The sequence below is a fragment of the Mangifera indica genome, chromosome 20 (genome assembly GCF_011075055.1).
Source record: "Mangifera indica cultivar Alphonso chromosome 20, CATAS_Mindica_2.1, whole genome shotgun sequence".
In the NCBI taxonomy this organism is placed as follows: Eukaryota; Viridiplantae; Streptophyta; class Magnoliopsida; order Sapindales; family Anacardiaceae; genus Mangifera; species Mangifera indica.
In genome coordinates, this window is record NC_058156.1 from 6,739,932 (window position 1) to 6,758,129 (window position 18,198).

The 18,198-nt window shown below is 33.8% G+C and overlaps 1 protein-coding gene across 3 annotated transcripts; it reads left to right on the plus strand.

The window, feature by feature from the left end:
* The first annotated feature begins 477 nt into the window (after window positions 1-477).
* Window positions 478-2,456, plus strand: LOC123204931. Of its 3 annotated transcripts, none has more exons than XR_006499645.1 (5): window positions 478-1,315; window positions 1,402-1,473; window positions 1,595-1,638; window positions 1,720-1,811; window positions 2,080-2,456. XR_006499645.1 is itself a non-coding variant. In XM_044621748.1 (4 exons), exons 1-3 carry the CDS (start codon window positions 671-673, stop codon window positions 1,598-1,600), a joined length of 723 nt encoding a protein of 240 aa, XP_044477683.1. In that variant the 5' UTR covers window positions 478-670; the 3' UTR covers window positions 1,601-1,638; window positions 1,720-2,456. The 3 variants fall into 3 exon arrangements, 1 of the variants encoding a protein (XP_044477683.1); XR_006499646.1 differs by having other exon boundaries at window positions 2,149-2,456; XM_044621748.1 differs by having other exon boundaries at window positions 1,720-2,456.
* The last annotated feature ends 15,742 nt before the right edge of the window (window positions 2,457-18,198 follow it).

The window sequence follows — 18,198 nt, forward strand, 5'->3', positions numbered from 1 at the left end:
TAGTGCAAATTGATCCTTTCGGATTGAGTTATTTTTCTGTGCTTTAGGCCAGATGACGGGCCAGCCTGACCCATTTCCAAAAAGAAGAATTTACAACACCACATTTATCATTCATCGATTAATGCATGGGAGAAAAGGAAGGTTAAATATGGAAATACGACTCTACTTTCATGGCAAGTGGGACCATGAATTCCGGACACTTGCCACGTTCCATAAGATTGCCAACCCATCATTACCACCGCAAGTAACGAACACGTAACAAAATCTGGTACATCAATCTCATACACCGTCCAAAAAACTCCAAGCAATAGGATCCACATCACCTACATCAGACGGTGAATACGCGGTCAGAATAAGAAAAGCCTTCCTTAATGGACCCACAGAAAAATAGAGGTAAAAAGGACAGGGGCAAAAATGACAAACACAAAACAAAGGCGTAAAGACTTGTCATTGAAAAGTAGAAAGCTTTGTTGTACATATAGAGTTATATGCAGAGTGAGTCGCTCCCACACACATGACCTAACCTCCGTTTCTCTTCTCCATCACACTCAAATTGAAAGAAGTCTCTGAACCAAACTCATTTACGAGCTCTCTCTTCTCTGCCTGCGTCTAGGGTTTCTTTTTCTCTCTATAAATTACTTGCTTTATCGGCACGTGTTAATAAGCTGACATGGCAACGGCACCGATGAAGTCACACCCACTGCACAACTTCTCTTTGCCTTTTCTTAAATGGGGAGCGACCACCAGCGCCAATACTCAGCAACACAATAGAGGCCGAATTACACCTCCCACCGACGCCTCCGAACCCGACAAAGACGCCGACGCCGACCATCATAAAGATTCCGTACGTCCTTGCTGTGTCGGATCCCGCTCTTCCCGCGTACAACGATTGTCGTTCTCTTCATCGGACAAAGCTCAGAAGGATGAGAGTGACAGGATGCAGAAACATACGACGGGTGCGGAGGTTGAGAAGAACGAGACCCAAGAAGAGGCAGAAGAACACGAAGAAGAAGTAGTAGTAGTTGAGAAGCCGTGGAATTTGAGGCCGAGGAAGGGGCTTCAAGAAGCGTTCGTGAATGCTGTGGTTATGGAGAGTCATAATCAGAGCGGGAATAATGTAAATACGAAGCCGAAGTCGTTAAGATTGAGAGAGATGGTGGAATCTAGGGGTGGTCATGGTGAAAAGAAGGAGAAGAACAAGTTTTGGCTGACTTTGTCAAGAGAAGAGATTGAAGAGGATATTTTTGTCATGACGGGCTCGAGACCGGCCCGTAGACCCAGGAAGCGACCCAAAAATATCCAGAAACAGCTTGATGTAATAGATCTTTTTCTTCCTATTCTTTTGCTTCTAGCTTTTCTTTGTTGATAGTGTCTTGACTGAAAAATGTGCGTTTTTTGTAGAATGTGTTTCCTGGGCTGTGGTTGGTTGGACTTACAGTTGATGCTTATCGAGTTTCTGATGCTCCAACGAAGGTTTGTTTTATGTACACACACGTGTGTGTATATATGTGTGTGTGTGTACGACGGTTTGTTTTATGTATTTTTTTCAATTTTAATGAGTTCTTGGTGGCTTATATTATGTTTGTTTTTGCAGAAATAAAATCGCCATAGATATTTGGTCGGCTCTTCTTTACAAAGGTCTTGTAGTGTGTTCTTTTTTTATTTTTTTCAATTTTTATTTTTATGTGGAAACTGAGAATTTGATGGTGATCGTTGCAGAGGAGGATGTATTTACAACTTACAACAAATTTGGGAATTTTTCAAATGGGAGCTAGGGAGGATTGCACCTACAATATTGACCTCAATTTGAGGTATACTGAAAATTTGTAAAGAGGGAGGGAAGTTATATTCAGAAGAAAAACAAATATTAAAATAGAAAATAGGGAAATGGTAAAGTCCATCGTTGTAGGATCCAGGGGTAGAATTTAGTTTATTAATTTGTAGCATTACCATGCAAACAGTTAACTTATATATGGATGAGTAGAAAGAACTATACTGTTTTAGTTTTAGGATATTGTGAACGGTATTATATTTTGGGTTATTTGTTCTAATTAGTTGATTATCTACTGTATTTAACAGGCTTCCCTACATTGATGGGGGGCAGAGTAGCAAGCATGTATTTAGTTTGCAAACCCTGATCTGATGCAGGATTTATTAAAGGAGGCACTCCCTGCTTCTCTTTGCTGGAAGAGTCTTTTTTAGTTAAACAGAGCTTCATCAAGAGCTAACCTGACGAGGTTTTAAGTCTATATGTTGTGTTGACTTGGATTTTACTCAGTTGTTTTTCCATAATACATTTTAATAATCATAGTCACTGCATTACCGCTACACAGTTCATAGTTGTAAAAAAAATGCAGTCTATGCTATCAGGAATGTTTAGCATGCAGTGGAAAATAATCATGGTAGATTCGCTGATATTTTATGTTGGAATGGCAGCTCTGTTATCATTTTCATTATACTGTTGTGACTGTTTCAATTGATGACCATTTGTCGATTTCTTATTTGTAGTTACCCATGTTAGGTGAAGTTGAGTTTGATTGATGATCAGTTGTCTATCGTCTTCATAGTAACCTTTGTTAGGTGAAGTTGATTTAGATTCATGAGAAATTGTCACTCTCATCTTGTTGCTGCCTTTGTCCAGTGAAGTTGAGAATGTCAGTAGAACAGTAACCTTTTTTCCCCCTAAAAATAAACAGTGGATAGTGGGCATCAGTGAATATATTGAAATGGTAAATTAATACTGAAAATCTTTGACTTGCATACTTATTGGACCAGCTGGTATTTCTACTTGGTCTTTTTTTTTTAACTTTTCAGATTCGTAACTGAATATGTTGACAGGATTTTCCTAGAAAGATACCTTTGAAAAAAAAAAAAATTCCCTTTCTATAGTTTTCTTGATTCATCTGAATTTGAAAGTGGGGAATCATATCGAGTCATGTATTGCAAGATGGTGGTAATGCAGCAGCTATTATGCCTTTTATCATATAAATATTGTATGGTGAACTTTGATTATTTTTTTTAGTTCTTTAAAAAATTGCAGTCCTTTTTCCATTACTCTTTGTGTGTGAAGCAGCTATCAGGTTTTATGGAATCATTTGGATTCCTGAAAAATATGTCTGCTAGTTTATATAATTCTGTTGGACTACTAGAATGGTACATTAGTGCTTGAGAAGACAAAGTAAAAGGCAACTATGAACATGATATCAGGGTGCCTAATTATTAAAATGCTAAAAAGTAAGGGAGAAGGCAAGAAGGGAAAGAAAAAGAATCTATCTGGATGTTTACTTTTGGCATGACATATGGTTGTGGCTTGTCATCCTTATCTGTATTAAATATCTGCGAGTCTTTTCCCCCCTGTAGCCTGCCTTAAGCAGAAACTTTTGACTGAATTATTTAAAGACTACAGTCACAATTACCTGTTAATTGTTTGTTTTTAGTTTAAAAGAGCCATTACCTCACCTTTCCGTATAAATTTACCATGAAAAAGAATAATCTTTTGGCCTTGTGACGGGAGAGTAGAATATATCCGATCATTTCTTAAATTATCTGTTGCCTTAAGAGATTTGTTTCTGCGCAAGGCTGACAAGTTTTTGTTCTTTTTTCTATCTGTATGAAATTCAGCAAATGGTGGAAAAGATAAAAAAATAGCAAGCAGTGTTCTTGCAAATGGTGGAGATATATTCCTGTGGCTCTGCCAAGTGTTTCCACTGAAGCAAGAAATGTGAAACCCGAATTCTGTTGTGGTGAAGGCTCCATTGGTGGCCAGGCCATGATTGATACCAACGGTAATTATTAGAATTACTGGAGTATAATGCATTTACAGATAAATGACAAGTTTACACATTGGTTATAAGGTGACAATCTTTGTCGTTCAGTTGTAATCTCCTGATGTTGTTGATAGGCAAATTCACAAGAATAAGAAATCATTTAACTGATAAGATGGTAAATGAGAAATCCTTCCCACAATAGCAAATAAGATGATAATTAAGGTTTTTAATTCAATGTTTAGATTTTTTACCAGAAATTCGGCCTAAAGGATAATGGTTTTTTTTTTTTTCAAATTCAGTGTTCAGATTTTTTCAATCTGTGTTTGAAGAATAAATAACCAAAAGGAGACTTTAATGATTCCGATTTAGGAAGTAATCCCAAGTGTTTTAATACATCAAACCGAAAAACCCATCATAGTGTTTACAAAATCGAAATAGCATAATGAAGCATAATCATAACATCAAAGAAACACTAATGCTATCGTCATCAAAAGGTCCACTCAAGTTTGGATCTTTGTTAACTTGCCTCTATGTAGCCATCATAGTACCTCTCACTTACAAAATTAAATAGAGAAAGGTGAGTAACAAAACACTTAGTAAGAGTATCTATTCTACCTCATTCATATCATATTCATCCTCTTTCATTATTAATCATGCATTCCTTATTTTAATCTCTCTTGTCATTTAGGGTTCATTTGCACACCTGATCTTAAGTGACTTAGAATGCTAGTATATATATTTCATCTATTAAAAACTATGATGAAAGGAAGCTTGTAAATGATTTTTCTTTATCTCATTCTATGTTGATCGATTTATGTTGAGATAGAGATTCAACACCTTAACCATGTGACTCAATATCAAAGATTAATAATGTGATGGTTCGTCTTACTGTGATTGTCAATTGAGAGACTCATGGTCCTATCATGTCTTATTATGGACACCAATCAACGAACTCTTTATGTCCTAACATGTCCCACTTTATATGTCAATTGACAAATCCTCAGTCCTAGCCTATAAAATAGTGGACAACAATTGATGCACTATCTCAAAACCTTATCTACAGGTAAAAGTCTATGTCATGAATACCCTCTTGCAACAACCCTCTTGAAAACCTAATCCATGGACTCTTTATATCTCGAGATGTCCTACTTTAGATGTCAATCGACATAACCTTAGTCTTGACCTACAAAATGGTAGACACCAATCAATAAATTATCTCACAACCTTATGTATGAGTAAAAGGTTATGTATTGGATGCTCCCCTACACCAACCCTCTCAAAAATATATTTCAAATACATGTTTTCATGGGTGGATCAAACCTCGAAATCTATAGGAATATGTCTTACCCATGTACTCTAGGGGCATCTAAGCCCCACATGTGATCTATGGGATCTTTATATCCCAATAATCACCCAATCACATAAAGAACACATATCTCAACTAGGGATAGCAATTTGGGCCCGACTTTAGGGGCTCCGACCCTCCCAAACCCTAACAGGGAGGGGATTCCCCGATAGAAACGGGGAAGGGGATGGGGATGAGGATGAAAAAAATTTTCGTAATCGGGGATGGGCCGGGGATGGGGATACATGCGTCCCCTCCCCTCCCCGCCCCTTTATATTAATATATTTATTTAAAATACTAATATATTTTTATAGTTTTAAATTATTTATGTTTTTCAAATTTATTTAGATTTTTGTTGTGCATATTAAAGGAGTTAATATATTATATTTATGATATTTGAAATAGTAGATTAATTTTAATTTTGTTATTTAATATATTTATATTGTATTTACAAAGTAAAAAGAATATATTTTTTTTGCGGGTACGGGGAGGGGATTTTTCCCCGCGGGGACGGGGAGGGGATGGGATGGGGATTTTTCTTTTCAGGGAAGGGACGGGGACGGGGATTGAGATCCCTTCCCCGCCCCTCCCCATTGTCATCCCTAATCTCAACATCTATAATTCAATCCCATCTCTATAATATGTTTTCTAAGTTTATTCTCTTGAGCTCGCAAATAATCTCATCATTGGCTCTATATAGCTTCACCCATAATATACATGTTTCTAATACCTTTTCCTTATATTATTCTTTCTCTCTAACACATCGCAATACTTTAGTGCACCATATAAGTCACTAAAAATCAATCAAAACAACTTTACAAATGGTTATCTATCTATCTTAAATGTGTGATCATTTTTCTCTCTTATGCATGACCATGTATTACCTATAAAAAAGTGTGAATCAGTCTTGGCGTGAATATTCATGACTTCCTTTTCATGATTGCTCATGTCTTTCATCATGTGCGATTGTGTGTCCTATATGCATGCCAATACATGGAATACCTACAAGTAAGCCCAAAGGCATTCTAGTCTTTTTTCTTGTTTTAAATTGAGTTAATTAATGTCTTTTAGATTGATATACGCCTGTGTATAGGGGTATACACAATCGTGTATCATCAACAAATGTGAATTTATCATATAAGATATGAATCGTGACAAGATCAGGTGTTGCCTTAGTTGTGTGACATGACACATACTCGTTTACTATAGATACCCACCCATGTGTCACGTCCGAGAGACAAAAATAAAAATGTGCTTAACCTAATTTCTCTTATTATTCTCATCCACAACCACACGCAAATGAGAAAGTAATGAGAGGGGATTTTCAATCACCGAAAATCACAACCATGTGAAGACTTTAACACTCTTCGGAAGTCATGTAAATTGGTCTCTCCTTCTCATGGCTAAACAAGCATGTTTTTGATTGAGTTAATGTTTATAATGAAAAGTTATGATATCAGAGTTGACACATGGTGTTATGATGAGTATTTGATGATTATGGTATGCCAATATGATATTATATTCATTCGCAAATGTTATGAACCGATTATGTGTGGTATTTAAGGGTTTAAGATGATATTGCTAGTGATTGCGATTTTGAATGAGCTTTTGTGTTGATTAATTAATAGAACATGTTTAGGATACATAGATATTCTTGTCCTATATGTGTTGAAATCGTCAAAGATTCGTTGGAAAATTTTAGAACCTATAGGTTTTTTACAATCTCCATATCGCGATACACGACTGTGTATGGTCTCATACACATTTGTGTGTCATCACTTCAAAATAGAAAGTTCTACAATTTTCGCATGCTCGTTTTGAGGAAAGTCATACAGGTTCATGTGATATAGGACACACCCCTGTGTGTGACTTTTCAAAAGTAGACGTCGTACTTAAAAAGAGGCATATGGGGGTATACCTTAGGCACATACCCTGTGTAGTTAATAAGACCTCGATTGAGTTAGATTCAAATAGAAAATTAAAAAAGCTACGGAAAGTGGTTCACATCCAAATAACCACTAGTTATGTGTATAAGTGGCAAGATACATAAAAGCTATAGGATTGGATACTTATGAGATGTATCATGCACTCGGCACTAAGACGCAAAGCCATTTAGTTAATTTCAGGTGTGCATGGTAAGGATTATGGCTTTTTAAATGTTTTCTCACATAGTCAGTGAGATACATCATATATGTACCCATGGAAAAGGTCATCCCAAGATGGTTTAGATAATAGTTTTAACTAGTTTATGTGATAAGGGAAGGAACTGTTACCAGATTTTTCCCAGTGTGACCAAAGTGTCCTAGTTAGCTAAACCAATAAGTCGTATGACATATGCACAAGGCATGATAGATAGTGACACAGTGTTTTATGTTTTTATTAGGACATCAGATATATCAATTTCAGTTTAGGTCTTAGTAACCTTTGCAAATTATTTATGTCAGAACACAAGAGTGTGGAGCTGTAACCACATTTGGATTCACAAATAGAATGTTAGGTTTATCAGTTTTATGAGTATTCAAGGTGCCAAGAGGTCATCGACTTGCTCAGTGTTTTCACTTATACATTCATTTTTTATTGTTTTGTAGGTAGAGGCGAGTAGTGAAACATACGAGGGAGCCAATAGTCTAGCGAGCAACTGTGTCAGAGTGAGAGACATAACTATCATTTTTAGACTTTCTTTCTTTTCATGTATTTTGAACATTTCAATTACATTTTAAGATTTATTTATGCACAATAACTTCTGATTAAGTTTTCAAACATTTCGTACATGTATGAATTTTAATAAATGATGTATTTCAGTATTTATTCTCATTACACCTTTTTGTACACTTGAATATTTATGATTATGTATTAATTATAAGATTATAAGATTAAGTACTCCAGTCATACATGTCTCTTCAGATCATATTCCAGGTAAAGGTACGTATTTGAATAGGGGTGTTACAATGCACCTCTTTATCATGGATAGAATAACTTTTACGATCACAACTATGGATGACCTAAGGGCACAATCATCATTTCATAACCATGAACAGTTGTGAACCCTTTTATGCAGGTGTCCATCATGTATTATCCTATGTGTTATGAATGAATGTACGAGTCTTTTGTATAACTATCTATCAGTAATCATCCTTTCTATTTTTATCAATGAACAGTCATGCATTTACTATACACCTGCTTGTAACCCTAATTTCTATAAGGATGCACAATCATGTTTTTTCCTTAGTACGATCATACATCACATTCTAGGTCTACAATTTTTTACTATTCTATCCAAATATCTAATCTAAATTTCACCAAAACTTCCAAAAATATTCATCACATCATAAACCACGCCAATAACATAAATTGTTTTGTAAAACATCATTTAAATTCTTAACAAATCTAGTGTTATATTGAAATATATTTTTATGGCATGATGGTTATTCTTTCATCTCTTTATAGCAACACATGTATCAGATCTAATAATCATAACATAAAAATATTGTCATCACAAACAAACCAATCAAATCAGATACTAATGTAAACTTTGTCTATGATTTATAACATGATGTCATTGTAAAATATATCCTCTTTCATTCAACAAAAAGTAATGTAAACATGATTTATAATTGTAACATCGCAATTGTAACCAGATTATGCACTTATAATTCATAAGACAAAGTATAACTCATCTCAAAACTTATTCAACAAATTCATAAATCAACTTTTACTTACCTTGACTTTGCCATAAAATCACCACTCTCTTTAAGGATAAGAATGTGCTTTGAAAATTGATGATATGAGATAATGAAATATATCATAAACCATATGGCATGATCCTTTATAAAGACTTAAATCATAATAACATGGACAACCATGCATTTGCAGTGTACAGTGGTTCATCCTTTTAAAATTCTTGACATAGCACGATATCTATATCGTTTACGTGACACTCCATGTATAACCATTCACCAAACCAGCAATTTACATTTTCATCAACACTTAGCCATTTTCCCAAATCAAAACATATGTCAATCGTTAAATCACCAAATTGACCTGAAAACATACTTATGGGTGTTACAAAGTGTCTCATAAGTGCTAAACTATGTATTTTGTGAGTGAATTTGTGAATTAACTGAAAAAATTTTAGTGTAAAATTTCTTCACTCGTTTGCATATACAGCTAGGGTAGGTTTATGTTAGAATGTCTTAATTTATAATAGGCTCATATAACCCTAAATGGTGGAAATAGCACTCTATATGCCTAACTCTTGGCTCATTACTATTTAGCACCTTATCTTTTGATTTCTATCACTTAGGCCTAAGAATGTGTCATGAAATTATTCTTAATTGTCAAGTCACATTAATAGATGTCTAACTTCACCATATTATGGTAAATTTAAGGTGATAAATTCAAAACTTCTTAGTCTTACAGGATAAACCCCCTATTATGTGTGACCCAAAAAAAGTTAGTAGTAAATAAAATTATAATTAATTTATAATTAATCATTCTTTTATTTATGGACCATGACCAATCTCTAGTAAGATTTCATGTCCACCTAATTAATAGACTCATGGTTAAACTGATTTTGTCTTTCAATAATATAGTTACTATTGAATCAAATCTTTTCATTATACTAGTATTTCATAAACGTTGAGGCACAAAAAAAAAAAAGGTCTACTGTTGGAGTTGGTTCTAACACCTATACGTATGTCCCAAGAGCATTATTGGAATTTCATGTTATCTAAATTATTTATTTTTGAAATTTTGTGAATAAGTACGATCATGCATATTGGTTACATGCTCATGCATGTGTTGGGATCATTCATACAATGTGAATGATTATGAAAAAAGGGGAAATATAAACGAATAAGCATCGAAAATGCATAGACGCGCATGTGTAATAGCTATCGGATAATCATGTCTACAATGGTTAAGAAACACGATAGAAACAAATACATCCATTTGAACATTCATGCATCAGGGATAGATGACCATGAGCAATATTTTTATTTGAAAATTATACAAACTAAAATGCATTCCATTGGGAGAAGTTTTACCATGAGTGATGTTTTGGCTCATTATTATTGATTGCTAGCTTGATGTACATTATTATTCTCAATTTCCTAAATTTGTTTCGAATTCACCATAATCAAGGTTTGTATTGTCTTTCACATAATTAGACATGTTTATTAGCTAGTTATCTTGATTTCTCCTTAAAAGTCTTTTTTAACCTTGTTTCCATCTAAGCACATAACATAAGAGTAAAATTGTCATCCTACATTATATGAACAGGTGTAACTATCTCTTACTCCTTCTTGCCTCTATCTTAGTTCATACATGGACATTCTCAATGAAATGTCACATGCATTCAGTTATGGTCACCTCTAATCACTTCTTTAACATCTGTTAAGTCCTTCTTTCATAAGTCACCATTGTGTGTCCTTCTCAAACACAAGCATGCATCCTAATCATCATGCATAGGTGTGTATTTCATATTGCACAATCGTTCACAACCCTACAAGCTAGAAAAAATGTGCATTGACTCACAAGGATTCATTCTGTATCAAAGTGCACAAATGTATATGCATGTACAATCATGCATCGATGTTTGGAAATTTTTGCCTTACTAGTTTCTACAATTTCCAATCATTGAAAACTAATCCCAAGTCCCTAAATCATGCAATACCATCCCTTAATTAATCTAAAGAATGATTCTGGTATCAAATATTATCAAACCATCACAATCACAACAGATAATAAAACTTATCATTCATATCATACTCATTCTATAACAACCACACTAATACATCATCATATGCATACTCAATTTGGTCATTCTTTCATTACGCTCAACTATCCAAAATCATCACACAATATAAAACCATTATATTCCTCAACATATATTTTCTATCCAAACTTAAAGATCAAAGGTCACTATACTTATTTGACCTTCAAAGACAAGCATATTATTCACATGTAAAGGCTTCTAGTAACCCAAATCTTTCTTTGGCATTCTCTGATTATGCTCCAAACATCTTAACTCTCGTTGTTTAGCTCAAAAGGTGTATGCATAAAGAAATAACCTTGTTAGGTCTGGCGCCTCTTTTTATTTTAGTGAAATAATGTCATGCATGACCATGCAATTTCCTTTGTACAAGCATGTCTATGGTTTCGTGGTGAAAATCATGATCCATGAACTTCAAAAGCCACTTTTATCTAGAATTCAAATCTAACGAACAAGCGCACGGGCATGCACCAACACATACATGGTTATTTGTCATCCTTCCTTAGTCATTGTTAAATACCTTGCATGAAATGATGATTCTATCTTTCTTAACACATGCAAAGGTGTACACCTTTATAGTATACAAGCGTTTATACTCCCAACTAAACACATACATAAATAAAATGAGAGAAAAAAGATGGAATTACCTTTATACATACTAGTGGATGTTTTACCATGCACAACCATGTGTTGTTGGTCATGGTCATGCATAAGCATAGGAAATCTTGAAATTAAATAGATGTACGCATGTCACCTTCATGTTCACGCCTATACATCTATTTTTTGAAAACTTGATTTGCTGGTGGAAGACAATATGACAATAATACACAAAGCATGTACGATTCTACATAACTAAATAAGGTTACAGAGACCTCGGGGTTAAAAGAAAAAGATGATGAATAATTGATAAGTTAATGCATGATCGTGCATAAACCTTTATGCATGTACACCTATGAAATGTTGAGTGTGAATGTACATGCATTTTAATGGAGTATGCTTATACTTGGTTAGGCTTATGACCATGCATAGGGGAATAACACATGTCCGTGACTTAAAAAATGATGGTGAATGATTTCCAATTAATAATTAAGGCCTATTGAGTTGCCCAGAATTGACCTAAAGATTAAGATATGAATTGGTCACACAAAGATGATGGATAAACCTAGCTAAAGATAAAAAGAATTATATTTACAATAGAAGTAGTTCTAAGTGATTAGGTATCAATAGATATTAAAAAATTACAAGAGAATTGAGACAATTTGATAATTATGGGACATAGACTTTGAGATTATAAGTTAAGCTAAATGAGTACCTATGACCTAAGCATACCCATGAATAGGGTATAGTCCATCAATTGGTCTCTTTAGATAGAGAGCGAAGTGCTAAGGTTGTATATTTGTCGATTGGTTTAAGATTTACTAGGACATAGATAGTTTAACAATTAGGGTCTAAAGAATTATATGTCAGGACTACGAGTTTATTAATTGGCAAAGAGACAAAACAACCAAGACTAGAAATCTTTAAAGATTGGTCATTTGAGTAACTACTAAGATTTCCCTTCCTTTAGTTGAGGTTCGATCAACCTTAGAATTGAATAAAGTATAAACTTGGGTTAGAAAAGAAAATGGATAAATTAGATTGATTGATCATATGATATATTACTTCTACTTACTGAGTGTTTTCACTCACTTATTTTCTTTTGATTTTACAGGTTAGACATAAAGGTGATGACAACGAAGTGACTAGTCAATGATGAAGTGGCTTGCAGTAGGTTGATTTATTAGGATTTTTATTGACATTACAATTACAATATGATTTGAGATATTATTATGGATTTGTCTTTAGTACACACTTTGATGATGTTTTATTTTATTTTGATGCTTAGGATTGATGTTGTATACATTTATTATGATTAATAAATTGACGTATTTTAGTTATTTAAAACTTGTGCATAATGTATTGCTTGAGAAGTTTTATGTGCACCTAATTATGAGACGTTTTAGGACTTTTGGGGTGGGGTGATATAATTGATATCAAAGTAATAGATTCTAGGAACCCTAGAATAAGATTATGTATATACTAGAAATAGAAATGAGTCTCATGTACCATACTAATTGCTCTCATTTGTTTGTCACTATAAGTAAAGATTTTAAATTCCTACAAAATAAATTGATTTTATGATTATTGAGTTATAGGTTTTACATATTGAGAAATGAGGAGGATTAAAAAAGTTACTAGAAACCTTCATGAGGATAACCCACCAAAGACATAGAATTTGGGGATAGTTGCCCCTATGTTAAGTGTTAAAGACATCCAAAATATTGTTCAAGAGGTGCTAAAAGAATAAGGAGGTGCTCTTAGAGATATGAATGAGTTAGTTCAAGTGCTACCAACATATGGTGAAACTGATGGACCATTCAAGTCTAGAAATGAGGTAACCACTGTGAGACAGACATAGTTGCATCCTATTTATGGACTATTGGGACCACACCAGTTATAGTTTTTTGGCATTAGTGATCCTATTATGACTGAGAAATGAATGGAGATCGTAGAGAGTGTCATACCCCTTTTCACCATGATTGATGTTGAAAAGATCTAATACACCACTTACTTATTTCAAGTTAATGTAAGAGTGTGGTAAAGGATGACCTCAAAGTTGATCAATGTGTTGAGATTGACTTAGATGGAGTTTGGAGAAATGTTTGACTTCAAGTATAAGACAACTAGCACAACCTTCAAGAGAGCACAAAAGTTTCTTCATCTTTAGCAAAGGTTAAGCTCAATGAAGGACTATGCCATTCATTTTAATTCTCTTGTGAGATATATTCTTGGCTTGGCGAGCCTTGTACAAGGATGGATGGAGAAATTTATCCTTGGCTTGAATCCTACTACCAAAGATATGATGATAGGAGACCACCCTCCAAAGGACTATACTAAAGCATTAGATCGAACTATAAGATTTGAGATGTTTATAAGGAGGATGGTTAAAGACCTAGTACCAACCCCAACTATAAGTAGCAGTGTTCTGTTGAGTCAGTCTCAACCTAAGAGGTTTGATTCTAAATATAGAGGAGAGAAATGTAATACCTTCCGGTATGCTCCAAAGGCATTTAGAATTTTTGTCATTTCTCTTGACTTGTTTTCAAATATGGATTTATTAGGGTTAAATATGGAATTAGAATTCAAATTCTGGCCCGATGTACAACTATGTACAGTGAAATGTACACTTGTATATTAGTGACGACATGCAAGTTATCCTGTTGGCGAGAATTAAAAGATGTAAGTCCATGCATCCTTAGAATGGACAATCATACATTGTGTTATATATAAGTCCTACTTAAGGACTAATTTATAGAAAAAAGGAGAAGAAACTATATATATATATAATACCCACAGGTTAGCTCAAGGATATTTAAGTCTTTTGCCTTGTTTTAAATTGAATTAGTAAATGCCTTCCAAAGCGATACACACTTGTGTGTAGGGGTACACACGATTGTGTATCATCAACAAGTTTGAATTTTCAAATAAGAATAGAATCGTGACAAAATTGTGTTGTCTTAGTTATATAACACGACACACGCCCATGTACTAGAAATACGAGCCCATGTATCGTGTCTAAGAGATAAAAATAAAAATGCATCAAACCTAATTCTCTCATATTTTTCTCTTACCCTAGCCACACCCAAATGAGAAAGCAATAAAAGGAGACTTTTACAGTTGTTAGTCACTGAAAATAAAAACAAGTAAGTTGGTCTCTCCCTCTCAGTTAAGCAAGCATGCTTTTCAATCAGTTTAAAGATTTCAATCAAAATTACAATTTCTAAGTGATTTTATGATGACATGACACTTATTGATTAGATGTATGAATTTTCCCTATTCTAAATCCAGTTGTAGTTTTGGCAATCATCTTGATTGTGTGTTAATTGATGTTGAAATGACTTCCGTTAAGACATGTGATGATTAGACTATATTTTCATACATTTTGTTTGATGAAAAGATGTCTATAATGCTTAGAAATTTCCTATGAATAATGTGACTTCCAGATCATGACACATAACCATGTATGATACCATACACGCCTCGTGTGTCCTTAGTTCAAAAATAGGAATTCCATAAATTTCATGTGTTCGTTCTAAGGAAAGGCATACATGGTCGTGTGGTATGGGACATATGCCCATGTGTGACTTCCCAAAAATAAACATTGCGCTTAAAAAAAGGTATACAGGGGTGTACCTTAGGCACACACCCGTGTAGTTAGTAAAAAGACAATTTTACCCCTAGTTTAAGCACAGTGAAGGGGAAGAAGAATAAAGAGTAAGGACAAGAGATCTTAGTAAAGAAAAACAAGGCAGATAGAATAAGAAAGAGTGTCTGACTATATGGAAGACGACATGAGGCCCCGATTAAGTTGGATCTAAGTCGAAAATCAAAAAAGTTGAAATTTGAAGTGTGATGTTCGATAGGTCACCTACTTATTAAATGTTTTCACATTCCTATGTTTCTTTATGTTTTTTTTACAAGGAGGGATGAGTAAGCCATGGCTGCAAGAGGACAGTAAGTCAGCTAGCACTAATTTGCTTGAGAAGGCCCTAGCTTTGGGAGACAATGTATAAAATTTTGGCCTCATGTAAAAATCACTAGGATATGCTTTCATGTAAATACTAGACCTTTGTATAATCATCCATCATTTATTAATAGCTTTACCTTAATCAACACACGATCATGTGTATCTTATGCTTGGTCATCTTAATTTTGTGTAATGTATGATCATTCTTATCATTGGAACGACCATTCTTATGTATCTAAAATCAAATATATTAATTGTGTTTGTCAAATTTCTTTGCCAAATCAACAACAAATCAATACCTACAGTTTCTAAAATAGATATAACATTATATAATTTAGAGATAACTATTTATTCCACATATCAAATTCAATATGTCCATTCATTATCACATCAATCATATCAATGCATTTTCTTACTACAAATTCATTTCTAACATTCAAACAAATTATTTATATCACCTAGTTTTACCATAATCCGATTACAAACATATGCAAATTTTGCATCATTTATAATAAATCATCTTTAATCCTAGTTTTCATCAAATCAATCATGAAACTTAAGGAAAAAGAAAACATTTCCACTACTTAATTGATTTGTGCTAGATGAATTTGTTGTCAAGGCCTCATTAGAAATCTCCTCTACTAGCAAAAGAAATACAATATCAATTGTTGGGTGTAAAAAGTGTATATGAAAGTTGCCAAATCTAGCCTAACATGTTGTTAGATAGATTACATTTCATAACCACTGGAACAAGTGTTCACCCGATATGCACCAGCATTCATTTATTTAAATAATTCTATGTGATAGATTTTTCATTTTATCCACCTAGCACAACAAGAACGGATGTGGACCTTCCATACACAACTACTTAGTCAATTTTTTTTATTTATCAAACATAAAATAAGCCAAAATTAACATTAAAGGACATAAATGACTTTGTTGTGCACTTGTGGGTGTTGCAGCCTAATTGCAAGCCCATGACTTCAAACTTTGGTTGTATTTTCCATTAACAAGCTCTTAGAACTACGGCCTTAAACACGTGTAACAGTAAGTTGGTAAGAAAGAGAGTATTTTAAAAAAGTAGCATAAGCTTTGCATGAGTGATTGAACATGAATAGAGCACCAATTCATTGGATATCCATTTTTTATGAAAGAAAAGTGGGCAAAAAAATGAAAAGGACAAAAAGAAAACTAGTCACAAATTATATAATACATTCATTGTAGAGGAATATTAGGTCCAATTGCAATTTAGGTGTTACTTGTGTTACTAATTATGGAGATTTGTGAAGATAAGAAGTATTTTTATCTATCAAAGTAGTTGAAATATGATAAGAGTAATTGAGTAAGAAAAGAAAAAGTAAAATATTTTATTTCTCAATTAAGAGGTCTCAATAATACTATTAAATTAGGTCAAAAGACTTATTCCCACCTAAGGTTTTTTGAAAACCTAAACTAGTACCTGCTAAGTATGAAAAATTCAAACTCTCATCCATTTGTTAAAATTTACTGTTAGAGTTAAGGATAAAAATATTATTTAGTTAAAAATATTTGAAAAACTAAAATTTTATCACATTTCCTTCTTAGGTTTAAAAATCTAACAATTTCTCCTACCCAAAGTTTGAAAAGTTACTAATTCCTCCCTAGAATTTGTATTTTCTCCTTTGCATCTCTAGTGACCACTGTTCTCATTGTCAAAGACCAAAAGACAACAAAGTGTTCCCCCAAGTGAAAAGATTGACCATCGTCACCTGGGATTTCGTTAGAAGATGATGAAACATCGTCTTCATCTTTCTAATCAGATAAAGATGATCCATCTTTGTTCAGTTGAAGATTAACATTTGGAGTGTCTCCCAAAAACACTTGCTCTTCATATGTTGGAGCTTTTTATTTGGATCGTGAGTGACACGTCTGAGGGAATGAAGGAAGCCAATGAAAAATTGGTCTTTACTATGTTTCAAGTTCCTAAAAGCCAACAAAGAAAGAGAAACCAATTTCGACAGAATGAAATTGAAGACAGAGAGAGAAAGAGCGAATGAACACATGGGTGGGAAGACAAAGTTAGTCGATCAGATTCCAATCACTGGAGAGGGAAGGAAAAAAAAAACCTAAAGGAAAAAGTTACCTTTTTAAACTTTGGGTGGGAGAAAATGTTAGATTTTTGAACTAAAATGAGGAAATGTGATAAATTTTTAGTTTTTTAAATATTTTTAACAAAATAACATTTTTACCCTTAACCCTAATAGTCAATTTTAATATATGGATGAGTATTTAGATTTTTGAAAGTTAGTAAGTTGAAGGTGGGGTTTCACCAAACCTTGGGTGAGAATAAGTCTTTGGGCCTTAAATATATTGCCTTTTTCCCTTACTATACATTAGAAATATCGCTTCATGTTAATCCTATTGTATTGGGCTCTAGTTCATTTTAACATGCTTGTAATCTAGCCCAAAGTTGCTTTGGATTTCAAGGCTGCTATCTCTCATCACTCCAAACACCATCTTTTGTTGGAAATGAGTTAAGGCTCGTTTGTCTAGGATTGGATTGAAATCAAACTCAAACTTGAACTTATTTTAGTAAAGTCTACTCCAACTCATTGAGCTAACTTCAAAGGTGTTCACGTTCGACTTATTTGGAGGAGTCGAGCTTGAGTTTGAGTTCAAATCGAGTTTTAAGCTTGATTCAATATTTTAGTCGATTCATAAAGAATTTTCAAGCCCGCGAGCTTTACAAGCCGAATGCCCATAAAGC